Below are 19,020 nucleotides of genomic sequence, written 5' to 3'. Positions count from 1 at the left end.
TCTTTATTACGTTTCATGGATTAGTGATTTTTCTATAAAAGCTATTTCTATTTTTATATAAAAATCCATAAATTGGAGGTTTATGTTGATTTTAATCATTACAGAACCAGTTAGAAACTTGTCAATTTTTCTAATCTTTCAAACTTGTATATTAAAAAAAAACAAACTGAAAATTGGTTACAGTACAGTTAAGGACTGTTTTGTTTTTAATGCAGTTCCAAAGTAGACCAGATACAGGATATAGTCACTGGAAACCCTACTGTCATTAAGATGGTTGTCAGCTTTAATCGAGGTGCTCGTGGACAGAACACGCTGCGTCAGCTGTTGGCCCCAGTGGTGAAGGAAATCATGGATGACAAATCCCTCCTCATCAACACCAGCCCTGTGGAAGTGTACAAGACGTGGGTAAACCAGTTGGAAACGCAGACTGGAGAGGCCAGGTAAGTTAAAAAATAGAATAGTTCATCTTCATTCAGTTAATATTTGAATGATTCATCATGTCAGATCCTTTTGTCATTGTGTGAAGCTTTTTCTTCTCTTCCACAAGCAACTATGAAGATGCATCTGGGGTGTATGCTTGTGATACTCCAGTTCACTGTAATATAATGAGACTTAATGATTCTTTTTGCTGAGGTGTAATTCTTATTAGTACTGTTATTTTATAGAATAGTAGATTCCTCCATGAAGTAGCTTATAAATTTACTCCCAGAACCTGCGTTCAGATCTGCTAGCATGGACCTCAACCATTACAGAGCCTCATTGACTTCAGTGAAGCTTTGCAATGGTACAGAGATCCAGTGCCTGCAGTTCTGACTGAAGGATTGGAACCCCAATGATGGACTAACTTATAACACTTCTCTATCTTAAGTACCCCATCACTTTAATATATGAGCACCTCACAACACCGCATGAGGATTTTACACATGGGGAACTGAGGGACAGAGAGACTGACTTGCCCAAGGTCACAAGGGAAGTCTGTGACTGAGCAGGGAACTGAACCAGGTCTCCCAACTTCTAAGCTAATGCCCTAACCTTTGGACTATCCTTCCTCTCAGCACACAAGCTAGTACAGGGGTTGGCAACCTGCTGCACGCATGCCAAAGACAGCACCCCAGCTGATTTTTAATGGCACGCCACTACCTGTTGCCTGCCGAGATCCCGTCCCCATTCAGCCCCTCCGCCCGCTGCTCTCTCCTGCGGGGGCAGAAGGCAGAAGCTTGGTCTTGCCAGCAGCCAAGCTCCACCCTCCCCCACTTCTTCCCCCAGCATAGTGCCTTCCTGCCCCTCCTTCCCTGCGCCAATCAGCTGATTGCCCTTGTGAGGGGGAGGGGGAGGGGGAGTGGAATCACAGCATGCTTGCTGCTCCAGGGAGGAGGCAGAGAAGAGGTAGGGACAGATGGGGCTCTGGGGAAAGGGGGTGGAAATCGGGCATATCCCCTCCAGCCCCTGCTGTGAGCCACTCATAGCAGGGTGCTGGGAGCACCCCAGCCCTCGCTGAGCACGCCAACCCTCTGCTCTGACCCCTGAGACCCCCCCCACACACACACCCAACCTTCTGCCTTGACCCCCTGCACCTCTTCCACACACCCAGCCCTGACTTCTGCACCTCCACACATACCCAGCCATCCCACACCCTGACTCCTGCACCCCCTCACACACTGCCAGCCCCCGTTCTGACTCCTGCACCCCCCACCCGTACCTAGCCCCTTACCCCATGCCCTGACACTTGCACCCTCCCACATCCCCACTCCTACTCTGAGCACCAAATGGGAGTTCCTGCACCCCCCCTTCACATTCCCACCTGCATCCCTGGTCTGGGGTCCCAGCTGCCAGCCTCATTCAGCCCGCTGCTGGTCTGGGGTCCCAGCTGCCGGCCCCTTACCAGCCAGGGTCCCACAAGCCCTGCTCAGCCCACTGCCAAACTAGGTGAACGGAGCCCCAGGCTGGCAGCAGGATAAGTGGGCCAGTGGCGTAAGATTAGCATTTTAATTTAATTTTAAATTAAGCTTCTTAAACATTTTGAAAACCTTGTTTACTTTACATGCAACAATAGTTTAGTTATATAATATAAACTTAGAGAGAGACCTTCTAAAAAATGTTAAAATGTATTACCGGCATATGAAACCTTAAGTTAAAGTGAATAAGTGAAAACTCAGCACACCACTTCTGAAAGGTTGCCAACCCCTGAGCTAGTACATAAGAACCCTCACACTGGAATAATAATACAGTAACTCCTCACTTAACAACAAAACAACGTCAACTGGGACAATGTTGTTAAGTTGCTGATCTATTAGGGAACAAGCTCGTTTAAAGTTGCGCAATGCTCCCTTATAACTGTGTTTGGCAGCTGCCTGCTTTGTTCACTGTTTGCAGGATTCTCTGGAAGAGCAGCCCCTCCTTGTGGGGATTAGAACTAGGGGGGCAGCAGCCTCCCATCAGCTCCCCTAAATTCCCCCTGCTTTTGCTCCCCCCGCCGTGCCCCCTCTCCACAAAGCGGAGGAGAGGGACAGAAAGGAGGGAGCTTGCTGGAAGCTGTTGCGTCCTGTCTGAAGTGGCTGATCCACTTAAGGGCAACGTACTTGAAGTGGGGTCAGTGTACTTAAAGGGGTAATGCACGTATGTACGTCCCCCTCTCTGTCTGTCATGCATTTTTTAAAGTCAGCACCTGTGCAGCCATGCATGTGTTGTGAGGAGGAGGGAGTGGTGCACTCCAGCTGGATAGTGTGGGATCATCGTGTTCAGTTTTTGCAGGGAAGAGTTTGCAGCTACTGCCTTGCATCCGTTGTCTTTCCTCCCTCCTGCCTCAGTCCATGCTGCCTTATAGAGTGTGAGGCTACATTAACCACAGCATATTATCCCTTGAGAGCTCAGCCAATTGCTAGTTCATCATTTAGCTGCAAAGCATTCCCTGGGAAATATTCCACCCACCTCAGCCAAGCTTCACAATTATTCATTGCTGTGTACAATATTAAACTGTTTAAAATTCTTTAAAATTTATACTGTATATGTAAATAATGTCTCTTGTCTGGCAAAAAAAAAAATTCCCTGGAACCTAACCACCCCTCTCCATTTACATTGATTCTTATGGGGAAATTGGATTCGCTTAACATTGTTTTGCATAAAGTTGCATTTTTCAGGAACACAACTACGACGTTAAGTGAGGAGTTACTGTAGATGTTTTCCTCTTTGTATCTGGAAGAAGACAGTTCATATCACTTCCATGGGATTTTTTGTTTTTCATTTTAAAAAAAATGAACTGATAATATTGGTGGTGATTTTGTTTCTGTTAAAAACCAATTCTTTGAATGATTTTTTTATTGTCACTTGATTTTGTGTTCTCTGAAATATACATAAAATAAGTAGTTGAGACTGTATAGCATTTAAACAAATTTAGTTTTTAATTAATGTTGTTTGTAATTTCATAGTACACAGTTTAGTTTAGCCCAGTAAATACCACTCTTGCGTTTGCAGTAAATTGCCATACGATGTAACAACAGAACAAGCATTAGAACATCCGGAAGTGGTGAATAGACTGGAGTCCTCCATTCAAAGCTTGAGAACAGTAACTGATAAAGTCCTTGTGTCCATATTCTCATCGCTCAGTATGATGCCGTAAGTGCCAAATTATAAGTCTCATAACATTAGTTCATTTGTACAATAACATTTGAGGCAAGATTCAGTATAAACAGCCATCTGTACTGCCTTGATATTATCTGTGGTACATGCCTTTTATAATAGCAATTCTTCAACAGAGGGAACAGTTCTTCCATATCACATATTCAAAATATGATATAAAACCTAGTGAGCATCTGTAATATAAATCCTTATTTTTTTCATTATCATCTTGTTTTGTGTGTAAGTGGTTAGTCTGTGAAAATGCAGTATCTTGATTGAATGGAATGATTTGTTTGTTTCATCTAAGTCTTTCCATTATTTTCCTTTTTCATCTGTTCTATATGTAGTTATGGAATGAGGTATATAGCCAAAGTTCTGAAGAATTCGCTCCATGAGAAATTCCCAGATGCAACAGAAGATGAACTATTAAAGGTAGATTTGTGAGGTGATCTGTTAGCAGCTTGTTCTTTCTGCTTATGCCAAAAGCAAGATTTATTGCATATAAGCTTTTTACAGAATTGTTAACACTTGTATTTACAGAAACTTCTAGGGGTGAAGATGAAAGGAATTCCATGTGTTAATATGGCCTGACTTGGAAAATATAGTCAATGTTGCAGAGCATCTGTAGCACGTATAGAAGTCAGTGGGCCAGCACCATTGAAAATCGGCTCACTGGTACTTTGTAGGAAGCTAGGAATAATTGACTGCATGATTTTGCTTCAATACTGATCTTCCATGAAGAATATGACTCTAGTTTTGCAATTTTAACTCTGCTAAGGTGAAATTAGAACACTTTACTCAAATTACTTCAAATGTTTTTTAATATTATAAATAAAATTGGGCAGAGTTATAAGAGCAAACGGTGAATTAATCCATCCACTACACTTGTTTAAGATGCTTATAAATGTTGTGGGAATGTGACATTTGTCTAGACTGGAGCGTGTGTGCCGTCAAATGATGCAGAATGTTCCTGGCACAGTGCCCTTCCCTTAATCTATCAGAACCATTGTATTCTGCAGAAGGCAATGTGAAGTCATTCTGTGTGCCTGCCACATAACTACAGGTCTTACATCTTGCTTTAATTAGATATATTTACATCGCAGTATCCGTGTTGCATTTTAAAAAATTGAATTGTAATGGATCCAGAATTACTTTGAGGATTTTTTTTAGTATCCTTCAAAAGACATTATTTTTGTGTTACAATTCTTGTCTGGAGCCATTTTGAGAATTTTAATCTCCACAGCAAAGTTATGTAATAATAAACAATACAGCTAATATATTGTTCACAATAAATATTGTTTACAAGAATTTCTTTGGTGCCCATCACCATAGTGCCTGGGGGTCACTATAAATTTACATCATTTTAAAACTTCTCTGACAACTATGCTCAAATGGGTAGTGAACTGATTCTACCACAAGGCACCTCTACCCTGCCGGCTGACCAGCACAGCTCATCATTTGAAAACCCTTAAATTCAAAAGCCAAACATTCCATTGAGTGACGGGGCATGAGCTATGGCAAACAGGCAAAGGAAGTAAGTACCAGAGGTCAGGAATCCTTCACTTCACTTCACTTCTCACTCACAGAAATGCAACTCTTGGGTCAGCTTAGTATCTGGTACTCTAATATAACAGAAGAGGCAGTTTCTGAAAACCAGCCAATAGCCCAGTGTCTAAGGCATTCATGTGGGTTTTGGGAGACCCTGGTTCAAGTCCCTGTTCTAGATTGGGCAGAGTATGAACATGAATCCAGATTTCCCACATCCCATGTGAGTGCCCTGATCCTTGGGTCATTGACTGGTTTGGGCCTGGCTCTTCTCTCTCTATTGCCCATCCTGATTTTTTCCTCAAAAAAAAACTGCAGAAGTTCTCAGTTTCATCACAGTGCTGAATGGGCAAATCTTCTGAATTCCCAAATAGTCACAGGATAAGAAAACTGTTTCCTGCCCAGTTCTAATGGATAAACGTAGAATTTATCAGGTAGGCCACTCAAAAAGAAAAAAAAAATCGTTACTAAAATATTTGGGATGGGCTAGAAGTTTGGGATAAACATTACAGCCAGCTCAAAGAGAATAGAACCTCTTATTTTTGAAGTTAAATAATATGTAAACTTTAAAAAAAATTCTCTGCACTTCCTGCTCTTAGGTTGGATAGAAAGTACAAATTTTACAAATGTCTATCCTCAGTATTTCTGATTCAGCTGAAACAGGATAGTAATGGAAATCTTATTTGAATGAGTACAGGATTTATTATAACTTGAAATATGCATCCAAATTTTCAGATATTTGAACATTTTTTTTAAATGTGATTTTTTTAAAAATTAGACCTGGCCAAAATTCTGATGAAAAGAGAAATCTTGGAGGGAGATGGCACTCTTTTCCTGTTTGGTGTGGTGGGGCGGGGGGAGGTTGATTTGTTTTTTAAACCAGTTGTTATAAATATACTCCTGGTGTAAGTGCCCATTACTAAATAACATCTTTTTTTATCTCTGGGATCACTAGACTTTTCCAGTTAGCTAACTGGATAATACTTACTCAGAAGTTGTTTGCACAGATTGCTCTCTACCGCCTTTTAGTTAATGATTTATTAAAATCTAAACCAGGAAAAGTGTAGTCTTGTGGGCTTTCTAAGAATGGATTAAAGTGTACATCAGGGAAGAAAAAAATTCTCAAAGTATTTCTCCTCTAGATTGTTGGAAACCTCCTATACTATCGCTACATGAACCCGGCCATTGTTGCTCCTGATGGTTTTGATATAATTGACATCACAGCTGGAGGCCAGATACACTCTGACCAGAGGAGGAATTTAGGGTGTGTGGCGAAAGTCCTTCAGCACGCTGCTTCTAACAAACTCTTTGAAGGGGAGAGTGCGCATCTTTCATCTATGAACACTTACCTGTCGCAGACCTATCAGAAGTTCAGGTGTGAAAACCTCATGCAAATATTTATTCAGTGTAAACTGTTTGGAGGTGGATAAGGTAGACCTACTCTATTTACCTGACTATAATTCAATGAATATTCCTTCATATAGAAATCGCTCTGCCTTGTTCTGTAATGGGAAAATAATGTGCTGTATTTCCAGTTCAGTACTATTGTTTAGCAAGTAATTTTAGTATTGCTCAGCAGTATTCAGTCATCCAAATACTTCATTTTGCAAGAAAAATTCCCATGTGAGTCTAATGGAGCATTTCATTGTATAACACACGCTAAAGCTTGCTTTAAGTAAGTAGAACAGCTGATCGTTTTTCAGTCTGGTGGCTGAGATTACTCCTTTGTAAGTGTAAACTATTTCCCAGCCAGGAAGAACTGTCTTTTAACTTTAGCCATCTCAGCTGAGAGAAACAATTGTAGGAAATGACAATTTAAATATTTTGCTAAAAAGTGTCTTGGGAAAATCCAGACCATCCGTGTTGCAAGGAAGTTTTCTAAAATTTATACTCTTTACCTTGTAGCTTTTTTGAGTGGTTATGATCATGGAATTATAATGAAACAGCAGAATATTTCAAATGTACATTAATTATTCCTTTTAGAAGCGTCTCTTCTATATGAAAAAGAAAACATCTTTTTAACGAGGACTACTCTTATAACCTTCATTTAGAGGCCATACGTGAGCAAGGATACTAAAGCAGTTTAGTCATTTTATTAATTAATAACAAAAACAAAGAGGAGGAAGACCTGCTCGTTGTGTTTAATTTGGCTCTGATCTTTACAAAAAGAAGAATCCCATGTCTCATTAAATTAACCTTTTGCTGAAAATAGGTGATATGCCTCCAAGGAGAATGCTAACCTGAGAGGGTTAGAATCTGCTCTGTTACTAAGTGTGAGATGAGAGATTTTTCCATTATCTCTGCAATACTCCTCTTAGTTATCAATAAAAATGCTGAGAAACTGTTTCCTGCTTCTGAAACACTGGATGGCTTCTGTCTGTCTAGATATAGATAGTGATATAGTCATAGTAACACTTTGTGTTAACGCCTTTTGTGTATTTTCCCATAGTATTCTTACACTGTAACAATTCCATAATCTTGGCAAATATCCTTATATTTTGCACAGTGTTCCTGAGCACTAAAGAGTTAAACATTGCAGTGGAGTGATGCAGGGATTTTAAATGTTTTAAATTTAATATATCTGACTGCCCTGTATCATTCAGCCCTGTATCATTCAGACAGCCTGTATTAGTGTGCATGAGATTTAATTACTGCTCCTAAACTTTGTCAAAATTATGAGCTGCTTTCATACAATGAAGGTAACCATTTATGCAAAGCATCTTTCCTTTATATCTTCTGGAGGATTATTTTTAATCCAGATTCTAGACTAGATCCTTCAGAACAACTTAAAAAAGGGGCTAAATAATTCTTGCTTACAACTTTGTAGCTGAAAGGGAAAAATCTTATTTTGAAGAAATAAACCTGCTGGTCTCTGTAGAGACAGATAAGCACTCTTATTTACATTGACATGCTGCTTCGATTTGTACCCTGGCATTCCTGTGCAGCTTTAATAGACTGTAGCAGAGATCTTCTTAGAGCTTGCATTTCAAACAAGAAAATTATTCCAATTCTCTACAGTTAGCTAAAACATGTTTTTCTTATTGTATAATTATTTAACCTATCTTTCTCATCTTACTACTTTCGTAGGAATTTTTTTCAGACAGCATGTGATGTTCCTGAGCCAGAGGAGAAATTCAATATTGATGAGTACTCTGACATGGTAACCCTCAGCAAACCTGTCATATACATCTCCATTGAAGAAATCATCAATACCCATTCAGTAAGTGAATGGAAAGAATTTTTAGCTAAACTACTACTGTTTAATCTGTTCATGGGAAATTTCTCAAACCACTTTTTGGGAGAAGGATAACTTTTCCACAAAATCACAGAATAACTGTGGTGTTTTGTATTGACTTTCCTAAAATGCCATGAAGGAATTCCTTTACTTTTCCTTTTCTAATAGTCTCTTGTCCAAGTAGAAGATCATCTCAATGTCCAAGTGTATGGAATAACCTTAGAACCAAACTTTTCTTAACATTTATTGTAACTTGTACTGTATGGTGCAGAAGAGAATTGTATTTCCACCCCATTAGCCCCAATGGGAATGGTAGAGACAATAATAGTTTGGAAACAGCATTAACCAAAATAAGAATCAGACAATAAAATGTAAAGTATTTTTCTTTCAAAGCATTTAAATGAAAATGAAAAAAATTGCAAAACTTGTTATTGGTATATAGTAGTCATGAACCATTTGTAGTTTATTTGAATTACAAACTTCCTCTTGGTAAGAAAGGGGACTTGTTTTTTTTTTTAAGAGTTAGTGTGACTTTGAGATGAAAGTAAAATCTTGTACATTTTATGACTTTGATATTCCATCATGTGTTTGGCTGGAAGCAGATGTAAGAGTGTGATTTAGGGGGCAGTGGTATCCTGCAAGTATGTTTATTCTGGATAAGGAACAGATGAAATGCAGAAACTGTAGTTTATAGTGTGATTCACTAGGACATAATTTAGATGTATACCATATGGTCCTTCTACTGCTAGTCTACTACCACTCATCCACTAATGTGCAAAACCCAGAAATGTTAAATCATGGATTTTTTTTTTAAATATGGAATACTTCATTCCCAAGACAGTGAGTTAAAAATTAGCCTTACTCATGCAAGTACTAATGGCTAAGCCTGCCAGGAAACATAGTGTTTGCTAGATTAAAGACAACTGCCACTTCAAGTTTGAATTGAGGATGTATTTGTTTCATTTCCTGTCTGTTTGTCAACACTTAACTTGTTTCATTTAGGTGTCCAGCATGATATTCAACTCCTGCTATGCTATTGTCAAGTTTGTGACTTAGAGGCTGACTCTCACATGGTGCAAATGATTATGGGGAACCTCTCATTTGTCAGTTTGTGTGTAATCTGGTTTAGTGTGTTCTGTACTTCATCAGGATTAACTGAACACTTTTGATATAAATTACTTGTCATCTGGTAGAACACTAGTCAAAGGGGACAGTCTTTTCTTCCAAGATTTCATGTAGTTCATATGTGTATGGAGGACGTAGTTAAGACTTGAAACAAGGCAGCTTTATATCTAAAGATCATAAATCTCTGTATGTCTTAAATTTGCAATTTCAGTGTACGCATGAATACATGCACAGCATACACTATATAAAATATAACGTCAGGGCACTGATGTAGGTGAGACTGAGGGAAATTTTCAAAAGCAAAATGTTAGTTATGCACCAAACTGCCATTTGTTTTCTTTGAATGTCTCCCCCAGAATCTTTATTGTGCCTTTGATTTCCCAGATACGAAGTTTTTTAGCTGCCTCTATATTTCAGTGAACACAGCTTTTGATTTGAATAGGCTTTTCACTCTCTAAATGATCAGAGTTCTGAAATCTGTAAATATAGCACGTTTTACTCCACTTGTATTTAAATTCAGTTTAAACTAGTGGCCATGGAACCTTAGAACAGAGTTTCATAGTAAGAATCCTGTTTGTGTGGAAACCAGACCTTGAGAACTAGCCAACACAAACTGTCATCAAACTCTGCACAGTGCCACTTCCTTCCTCAAGTAAATGCTAGTGATAGGTACAGAAACGAGCTGTCTAATTACAGGAAACTCATTCTTCAGGCCCATACCATTTGTGTGTTTTTATAATGCAGCATATACAAGTTTGTTCTCAGAGCCTTCTTATGGACTGCGAAACTGTTCCTCCTTGGAGGTGTGCACAGCTGCAATACAAGTTGTATTATACAGGAAGTTTGTACTTCCTGTTATCTTAGTGCCAATAAAATCACTGATACTGGCACTAAGAGCATATTGGAAAAGTAGCAAATTGATATCACAGGAGTAAGAAATCCTGTATTTAAAAAAAATACAGCAATAAGCATCAGCAGTGTGAGCCTCCTCATTCTGCATAGCATGGTGTGAATTAACCCTGCTCTGAGGAGGTCACCGGTATGAAGAAGACAGTTCAGTCCCTTTGTCCACTAAGGTCCTGATCCAACAAAGCACTTCAGCATATGCTTAAGTGTCTTGCTGATCAGAGGCCTTATTCCTTGGTCTCTAAGACTGTCAAGTGAAGTGCCCATTCTGTTTAGTGGTTAGTGGTTAATTTGTTTTGTTAATTGTTTAAGCAGCTGCTAAATTGGAGCTTTTCCCCATATGTTTTAATATTTTGAGAACCCACTCCCTTCGGTTTGTGTATATTTGCTGTCATTCTAATATTGATCCAAGGGTGAGCCAACCATCAGACTGGGAAATAGAACTATCAGTCTTGTAAGCAAGCACTTTCTTTCCTTTGGTCCTCCATAGTCCTTATCCATGCTGTAAGCCCACTGTGGCTCTGAAGACTTTATTTTGAGCATTCTATTTGTGAGTATATTGCACCATTTGGAGAAATTGAGTATTTTCAGTAGTTTCACTGATAATCATTTTGTTTGCACTTTTTTATAGCTGCTGTTAGAACACCAGGATGCCATTGCTCCTGAGCAGAATGACCTACTGAATGAATTGCTGGAGGGGCTAGGGGCTGTTCCTGATGTAGAGTCTTTCCTTGGTAAGTTTTTTCTTTCTCTCTGTCTTCCCCTCCCTCCCCCCCACCCTGTTTGGTCTGGTCATTATAGTAATCCAGGGACTGGCCCTAAACTGGCATATGGGGGGGTACTTGTTTGGCCTCTTCAGCGTCTGCAGAATTTAAGACTTGTTCCTAAAATGACTTTTGCAGCTATTATAACTGAAAAGATATTCTAAAATAAGAATCAAAGGAGAGCTGTCTCCCAGAGTGCACAGTAGCTCTGAGAGATATGAACTACTCACAATGGGTATTTATTCTGGAGCATAATGATATTTAACTCTCCAACATCAATAATTTCAGCAGAAACATCTAGTTATCTGTAATTGAATAGAGTACTATTACATATTTAAATAACCTTACTGAATGTATGCAAGGGGCTGTGCAAACCAAATTTCCATAGATGTAAACCGACTTTAATTTTGAGAAGTAGTGAATAGTGAAACAGGCAAATTCAGTCTGATTATTGATAAGAGGCTATGAAGAGAAGTAAGTCAGCAATAATGAGTTTGGATTTATGCCAAACAAATCGATGATGGATGCTATCTTTACATTATGATTGCTAGTGGAAGAATAAAGAGAAAAGAGGTCTTGAAGGCTTAAGAGCATGTTCTGAAAAAAGTCATATAGTTGTTTAAAGGATGGAACAGATATCATCTGAAAGCGATCAGACTCATCCAGGACACGTATGCGGGTGCTGCTACCACAGTTAAAAAGTCATGTGAAGTAATCGAACCATTTCAGTTAAGAATCAGAGTGCATTGAGACTCTGCCCCAAGCCTCTTTTTGTTCATCACGGTGCTTAATGCAGTTACAGAAAACATTGAGAGTGGCATGCTGATGCATGCTTTTTGTAGATGATGATATGCTTGTGGGAGAGAGCAGAGAGGAAGTGGAAAATTTAGTGAGATGATGTGCATACTTGAAACAAATGGCATGAAAATCAGCAGAAAGTCTGTAGATTCAAGGATAAGTTTCAGGAAGGCAACGAGACTGTAAGCCTGGGGGGCCAGCCACTAGCAAAGGTATACACGTTCTAGTTCCTAGGTTCAGTAGTACAGTAATGGTGAACTCGGTGACAATGCAGAATAGGAATGTCATGGACTACATGGAGAGAAGCAAGTGAAGTGATCTGCAGTCGAAGTTAGGAGAAACTTTTCTATTTGATAGGTAAAGATCTATACACTAATTATTAGGCCTGTGCTTTTTGTATAGCTCTGAATGCTCAGCACCAAAGAAGAGATAGGAGCGGATCTTGAATACAATGGAAATTAAAATGTTAAAATTGTTGCTTGGAGTTTACAAGGGTGGACCATCAGAACCAAACACATTAGGGAAAATGTGAAAGTGAGACCAATTATAGGAAAGCTGAGGGAATCCAGGCTTAGATAGTTTGATCACATGAAAAGAAGATCAGACCAATATACAGGAAACAGGGTGTTAAACTTAAAAATGAAGGATAAGAAAAGGGTTGGGATGCTAGTTGGATGGATGCTGTATAAAAAGGATTTGATCAACTGTGGAGTTTCCAAGGAACTGCCTCAAGGCAGACTGGAATGGAGGACACACAGAGCCGACCCAAAATAGATGGGACTAATGCTACAAGAAGATGAATAGAACTATTAATATTAGTGCAGGGATCACACCACCTTTGTTTAAAAAATGTCTAGCATATTTTGGATGCCTCAGAAGCAAGTTAATAATTGGAACACTATCAGTAATGATTACCCAGCACAGTCCTATTTTTATTATTTTATTTTTTTTCCTGATTATAGAAGTTAAATAACTGCACAACTTCTTTGGTAAAGAGACACACATATCTGAGCCCTATCTGGATAACTGTCTTGAAAGAAAAATCCAGTTCAAGGTGGCAGAAATCTCAGGTTTTAGTATTTCAAAAATCTTTGCCTAGATATATAGATAGGTAACTTCTAATGGATATTTTCAGAAAATATGAAATACTACAATTTTCCTGTTTCTAAATGGAGGGAAGGTATTGATTTGTTTTATGGCCAAAGAAAAATTTTGAATTAAACACAGTTATTTGTCTAGATACAGTACATGTGGATAGATCTCTGAATAGTTTTCTGTTTCCTTTAACATGTTTCCCAATATTCTCGTTCATGCTCCAGTTCTTGTCACATGTCAGTGAACTGGCAGAATAAGAGCCATATTTTTTCCTACAGGGGAAGGAGCTGTTGATCCCAATGATCCTAACAAGGAAAATACGTTGAGTCAGCTTGCAAAGACAGAGATTTCACTCTCTTTGACCAGCAAATATGAGTTACAGGAAGGTGAAGATCAAGATCTCAAAGGGTTGATGATAAAGTATGGTTTGTTCATTAAATATATATCTCTTGGGCAATGTTTTTGTTAAAACAAGCAATACCAGTAATGTAAACTAACTTTATAACTTTATTCAGGTTTGTAATTACTATAGTGTTCTAATTGGAAATTTTTTTAAAAAGTGTTTTTCAAACTACATGCCCTCCACAACCATTCATTTGACTGGAGGTCTGCAAATAGTTAAGTCCATAGCTTGGGCCTTTTGGTTGATGTAAAGACAGTCCGATGCTTTGCCAGCCACTAGCCAAATCCTGTGCGACTCATACCTTGTGCAGCCTCCTTGGCAACGCAGCATGCAGTCAAAGATAGTGTTATAATCAAAACTTAAGGCCAGATTCTGCATGAAATTTGCCCCCTAAGCGTATGTCTACACTACGAAATTAGGTCGAATTTATAGAAGTCAGTTTTTTAGAAATCATTTTTATACAGTCTATCGTGTGTCCCCACACAAAATGCTCTAAGCGCATTAACTCGGCGGACTACATCCACAGTACCAAGGCTGGCGCCAACTTCCCCCAGTAGCTATCCCACAGTTCCCGCAGTCTCCGCTGCCCACTGGAATTCTGGGTTGAAATCCCAGTGCCTGATGGGGCAAAATCAGTGCACAGGTTGTTCTGGGTACATGTCGTCAGGCCCCCCTCTCCTTCCCTCCCTCCCTCCATGAAAGCAACATCAGACAATCATTTCGTGCCTTTTTTCCTGGGTTACCTGTGTAGACACCATACCACGGCAAGCATGGAGCCCACTCAGCTCACTGTCACTGTACGTCTTCTGGGTGCTGGCAGACGGGGGACTGCATTGCTACACAGCAGCAACTCATTGCTTTTTGGCAGCAGACGGTGCATTACGGCTGGTAGCCATCGTCGTCGTACTCCTGGGTGCTCTTTTAGCCTACCTCGGTGAGGTCAGTCAGGGGCACCTGGGCAGACATGGGAATTATTCTGCCAGGTCATTTCCCAGTCGTACTGCACTGTCTTCTGGCGAGCACCCAGGAGATGACGATGGCTAGCAGTTGTACTGCACTGTCTGTCTGCTGCCAGCGTAAGATGTATAAGATAGATGGAGTGGATCAGAATGAGAAATAGACCAGATTTGTTTTATATTCATTTGCTCCCCCCTCCCTCCGTGAAATCAAAGGCCTGCTAAGCCCAGGGTTTTGAGTTCAGTCCTTGAGGGGGCCATTCTGTGTGACAGTTGTTTGTGTTTCTCCTTGATGCAAAGCCATCCCCTTTGTTGATTTTAATTTTCTGTAAGCCATGTCGTCAGTGGCCCCTCCCTCTGTCACAGCAGACAGTTGTTTCACACCTTTTTTCAGCGCAGATGCCATAGCACTGGGAACGTGGAGCCTGCTCAGATCACTGCCGCAATTATGAGCACTGTAAACACCACATGCATTATCCTGTAGTATATGCAGAACCAGAACCTGCAAAAGCGAAATCAGACAAGGAGGTGACGGCAGAGCGGTGATGAGTGATGAGAACATTAGACATGGACATAGACTTCTCACAAAGTACAGGCCCCAGCAGTGTGCACATTATGGTGTTAATGGGGCAGGCTCATGCTGTGGAGTGCCGATTCTGGGCCCGGGAAACAAGCACCGACTGGTGGGACCGCATAGTGTTGCAGGTCTGGGACGATTCCCAGTGGCTGTGAAATTTTGGGATGCGTAAGGGCACTTTCATGGAACTTTGTGACTTGCTTTCCTCTGCCCTGAAGTGCCAGAATACCAAGATGAGAGCAGCCCTCACAGTTGAGAAGCGAGTGGCGATAGCCCTGTGGAAGCTTGCAACATGCGACAGCTACCGGTCAGTCGGGCATCAATTTGGAGTGGGCAAATCTACTGTGGGGCTGCTGTGATCCAAGTAGCCAAGGCAATCAAAGAGCTGCTGATATCAAGGGTAGTGACTCTGGGAAATGTGCAGGCTATAGTGGATGACTTTGCTGCAATAGGATTCCCTAACTGTGGTGGGGCTATAGATGGAACCCATATCTCTATCTTGGCACTGGAGCACCAAGCCAGCAAGTACATAAACCGAAAGGGGTACTTTTCAATGCTGCTGCAAGCACTCATGGATCACAAGGGACGTTTCACCAACATCAACGTGGAATGGCCGGGAAAGGTACATGACGCTCGCATCTTCAGGAACTCTGGTCTGTTTCAAAAGCTGCAGGAAGGGACTTTCTTCCCAGACCAGAAAATAACCGTTGGGGATGGTGAAATGCCTATAGCTATCTTTGGGGACGCAGCCTACACCCTAATGCCATGGCTCATGAAGCCATACACAGTCAGCCTGGACAGTAATCAGGAGCTGTTCAACGATAGGGTGAGCAAGTGCAGAATGGTGGTAGAATGTGCATTTGGACATTTAAAAGCGCGCTGGTGCTGTTTACTGACTTGAATAGACCTCAGCAAAACCAATATTCCCATTGTTATTACTGCTTGCTGTGCGCTCCACAATATCTGTGAGAGTAAGGGGGAGATGTTTATGGTGGGGTGGAAGGTTGAGGCAAATCGCCTGGCCGCTGATTATGTGCAGCTAGGCACCAGGTTGATTAGAAGAGTACAGGAGGGTGCAGTGTGCATCAGAGAAACTTTGAAAACCAGTTTCATGACTGGCCAGGCTACAATGTGAACATTCTGTTTGTTTCTCCTTGATGACCCCCCCCCCCCTTGTTTCACTCTACTTCCCTGTAAGCTAGCCACCCTCTCCTCCCCTCTTCGATCACCACTTGCAGGGCAATAGTCATTGTTGCTTCACATTCATGCATTCTTTATTAATTCATCACACAATTAGGGGGATAACTGCCAAGGTAGCCCAGGAGGGGTGGGGGAGGAGGGAAGCACTGGGTGGGGTTGGAGAAGAGGGAAGGACAAGGCCACACTGCACCTTAAAACTTACTGAATGCTAACCTTCTGTTGCTTGGGCAATCCTCTGGGGTGGGGTGGCTGGAGGCCCCCCCACCGTGTTCTTGAGCATCTGGGTGAGGAGGCAATGGCACTTGGGGAGGAGGGCGGTTGGTTACACAGGGGCTGTAGTGGCAGCCTGGGCTCCTGCTGCCTTTCCTGAGTTTGATGTTCCAGCAGCCTGAGCATTGACTCCGGCCTTCTGTCAGCAAGCTGACACCACCTATCATCTTCAACCCGCCATTTACTCTGTTCAGCCTGCCACCTTCCTCGCGTTCATTTGTGCTTTCCTGCACTCTGACATTGTCTGCCTCCATGCATTCTGCTATGCTCTATCAGTTTGGGATGACAGCATGAGCTCAGAGAGCATTTCATCCCAAGTGCATTTTTTTTCGTCTTCTAATCTTCGCTAGCCTCTGGGAAGGAGAAACATATGCAGCTGGTGGAGGGGAAAAAAAAGGGAGAGTGATAGTTAGACATTTTATAGAACAATGGGTACACACTTACGGTAAATCTTGCTGTTAATGAAAGCACGTGTGCTATGTAATATTACAAGGTCGCATTTTGATGGCTTCACCTTTCCCCCCCACCACGGGGCTAACGGCGGGGAACATTTCTGTTCAGCCACAGGCAAACAGCCCAGCAGGAACAGGCACCTCTGAATGTCCACTTAATAAAAGCACCCTTTTTTCAACCAGGTGACCATGAATGATATCACTCTCCTGAGGATAACAGAGAGAGAGAAAGAACAGATGTTGTTTGAATGTTAGCGAACACCGGGACCATACGCTGCAATGCTTTGTTCTGCAATGATTCCCACATACATGCTACTGGCCTGGCATGGTAAAGTGTCCTACCATGGAGGACAGAATAAGGCTGCTCTCCCCAGAAACATTTTGCAAAGGCTTTGGGAGTACATTCAGGAAAGCTTTATGGAGATGTCCCTGGAGGATTTCCACTCCATCCCCAGACACGTTAACAGACTTTTCTAGTAGCTGTACTGACCGCAAATGCCAGGGCAAATTAATCATTAAACACGCTTGCTTTTAAACCATGTATGTTTACAAAGGTACACTCACCAGAGGTCCCTTCTCTGCCTTCAGGATCCAGGAGCCCGCCTTGGGTGGGTTCGGGGAGTACTGGCTCCAGGTCCCAGGTGAGATACAGATCCTGGCTGTTGGGAAAACCAGTTTCTCCACTTCCTTGCTGTGAGCTATCTTCAACCTCATCATGCATCATCTTCCTCATCCCCAAAACCTGCTTCTGTGTTGCATCCTACTCCATTGACAGAGTCAAAACACAGAGTTGGGGTACTGGTGGCTGCACCCCCTAGAATGGCATGCAGCTATCATAGAAGTGGCATGTTTGGGGCTGTGACCCGGAGCAGCCGTTTGCCTCTCTGGTTTTTTGGTAGGCTTGCCTGAGCTCCTTAATTTTCATGCGGCATTGCCACAAGTCCCTGCTATAGTTTCTGTCCTTCATGCCTTTGGAGATTTTTTTTTTCAAATGTTTTGGCATTTCGTTTACTGGAACGGAGTTCAGCTAGCACGGATTCATCTCCCCACACAGCGATCAGATCCCGTACCTCCCGTTCGGTCCATGCTGGAGCTCTTTTGCAATTCTAGGACTCCATGGTCACCTCCGCTGATGAGCTCTGCATCGTTATCTGTGCTCATCAGCTCACAACGGTGTCCAAACAAGAAATGAAATTCAAAAGTTTGTGGGACTTTTCCTGTCCGGTGCATCTGAGTTGAAAGCGCTGTCCAGAGCAGTCACAATGGAGCACTCTGGGATAGCTCCTGGAGGCCAATACCATCGAATTGCATCCACACTACCCCAAATTCGACCCAGCAAGGCCAATTTCAGCACTAATCCCCTCGTCGGAGGTAGAATAAAGAAATCAATTTTAAGGTCCCTTTAAGTCGAAAAAAGGGCTTCGTGTGGACGGGTGCAGGGTTAAATCGAGGTAACGCTGCTAAATTCGACCTAAAATCGTAGTGTAGACCAGGCCTAAGAGTTTAGGATGTAATTCTGGCAAAACTCAAAGGTTATTTTAAGACTTAAACCGCTGATTTCAAACTTCAGTGCTTTTGAAAAATCTACTTTAGACACTCAAGTGACTTAAGATCACAAATCCTCTTGGAAGCGAATGGGATTGGTGCTTCTGAGTCATTTAGGCATACATGAAAATCCCAACTCTAAATCCTTATTTGGGCAACTAGATAAGTTTCTTGATTTTTTCAGACGTGCTAAGCACCCACAGCCTCTATTAATGTTAATAGGAATAGTGGTGCTCTGAAAAACACAACACACTTGTTTAGATCGGGGAATTACAAACTCACTTACTGTGGACCACATCTGGACTGTCTCTCTTCCCTTTGCCATTGGCTGCAGAGGTTGCTCATGACATAATAGCCAAGACTTGAGTGACGTATGACCTGGCAAGAGGGAAACAGTGAGAAAACCATTTAAAGCATGAATACAACAGTAAGATGTGTATATAGTTAGTTTGTACCTCTAATTCATTATGATTTTTACCTTTTTTTTTTTTTAGGGAGGAGAGGTGATGAAATGCCTTTTGATGCTTAAAGATT

At 41.5% G+C, this 19,020-nt stretch overlaps 1 protein-coding gene across 3 annotated transcripts in view; it reads left to right on the top strand.

The window, feature by feature from the left end:
- The window catches only part of IQGAP2 (IQ motif containing GTPase activating protein 2), a 254,515-nt gene that overhangs the window by 211,378 nt on the left and 24,117 nt on the right, over positions 1 to 19,020 (top strand). For all 3 annotated transcript variants that reach the window (XM_032774320.2, XM_032774329.2, XM_032774343.2), the window contains 7 exons: positions 216 to 440; positions 3,472 to 3,612; positions 3,963 to 4,047; positions 6,303 to 6,535; positions 8,248 to 8,380; positions 11,058 to 11,160; positions 13,362 to 13,503. In XM_032774320.2, coding sequence (XP_032630211.1) covers positions 216 to 440; positions 3,472 to 3,612; positions 3,963 to 4,047; positions 6,303 to 6,535; positions 8,248 to 8,380; positions 11,058 to 11,160; positions 13,362 to 13,503 — 1,062 coding nt within the window. The remainder of the gene's footprint in view (positions 1 to 215; positions 441 to 3,471; positions 3,613 to 3,962; positions 4,048 to 6,302; positions 6,536 to 8,247; positions 8,381 to 11,057; positions 11,161 to 13,361; positions 13,504 to 19,020) is intronic.

The sequence above is a fragment of the Chelonoidis abingdonii genome, chromosome 6 (genome assembly GCF_003597395.2).
Source record: "Chelonoidis abingdonii isolate Lonesome George chromosome 6, CheloAbing_2.0, whole genome shotgun sequence".
Taxonomy (NCBI): domain Eukaryota; kingdom Metazoa; phylum Chordata; order Testudines; family Testudinidae; genus Chelonoidis; species Chelonoidis abingdonii.
This window is presented reverse-complemented; position numbering and strand designations above follow the sequence as displayed.